This window comes from Acanthisitta chloris, unplaced genomic scaffold (assembly GCF_000695815.1).
Source record: "Acanthisitta chloris isolate BGI_N310 unplaced genomic scaffold, ASM69581v1 scaffold4622, whole genome shotgun sequence".
In the NCBI taxonomy this organism is placed as follows: Eukaryota; Metazoa; Chordata; class Aves; order Passeriformes; family Acanthisittidae; genus Acanthisitta; species Acanthisitta chloris.
In genome coordinates this window covers 415-806 of record NW_008658669.1, presented here as the reverse complement: position 1 = coordinate 806, position 392 = coordinate 415, and the positions used below count along the sequence as shown (strand labels likewise).

At 62.8% G+C, this 392-nt stretch overlaps 1 protein-coding gene across 1 annotated transcript in view; it reads right to left on the bottom strand.

Annotated features, from left to right (window-relative positions):
* The window catches only part of FAM84A (family with sequence similarity 84, member A), a gene marked incomplete at both ends in the record, with an annotated part of 801 nt that continues 409 nt past the window's right edge, over positions 1-392 (bottom strand). Inside the window, 2 exon segments of the mRNA XM_009085177.1 lie at positions 1-203; positions 206-386. Of these exon segments, the coding sequence (XP_009083425.1) occupies positions 1-203; positions 206-386 (384 nt within the window).

Here is a 392-nt window from a genome sequence, read left to right as displayed (position 1 = left end):
CCATCCACTATAGCCAGGTCTTTGATCCCCCTCAGTTTGCCACTGGCATCGATCCTGCGCTTCTCGCGTATTAGATCCTCCAGGCTGTGGAACCTCACCGTGTGCACCTTGTTCTCTGCCAAGTGGATCTTGAGATAGTACTGCTGCTGGGTGCCGGCAGCCGCCCGCAGCTCCCCCCCCGCCTTGAACCCCCTCCGGCTTTGAACTCCCGTTTCCCGAAGCGGCACCAGGCGGCGAAGCTCTCGGAGTTAGTCCAGCAGATCTCGTCGCTTTTTAAGCCCAGGTGCCCGCAGGCGTTCTGCACCACCAGCTCCGCCACCAGCGGGCGGAAGCGGTACCAGCTATTCACCACCCGGCCCACGTTGCCCGCGGCCGCCTCGTACAAGCTGTCC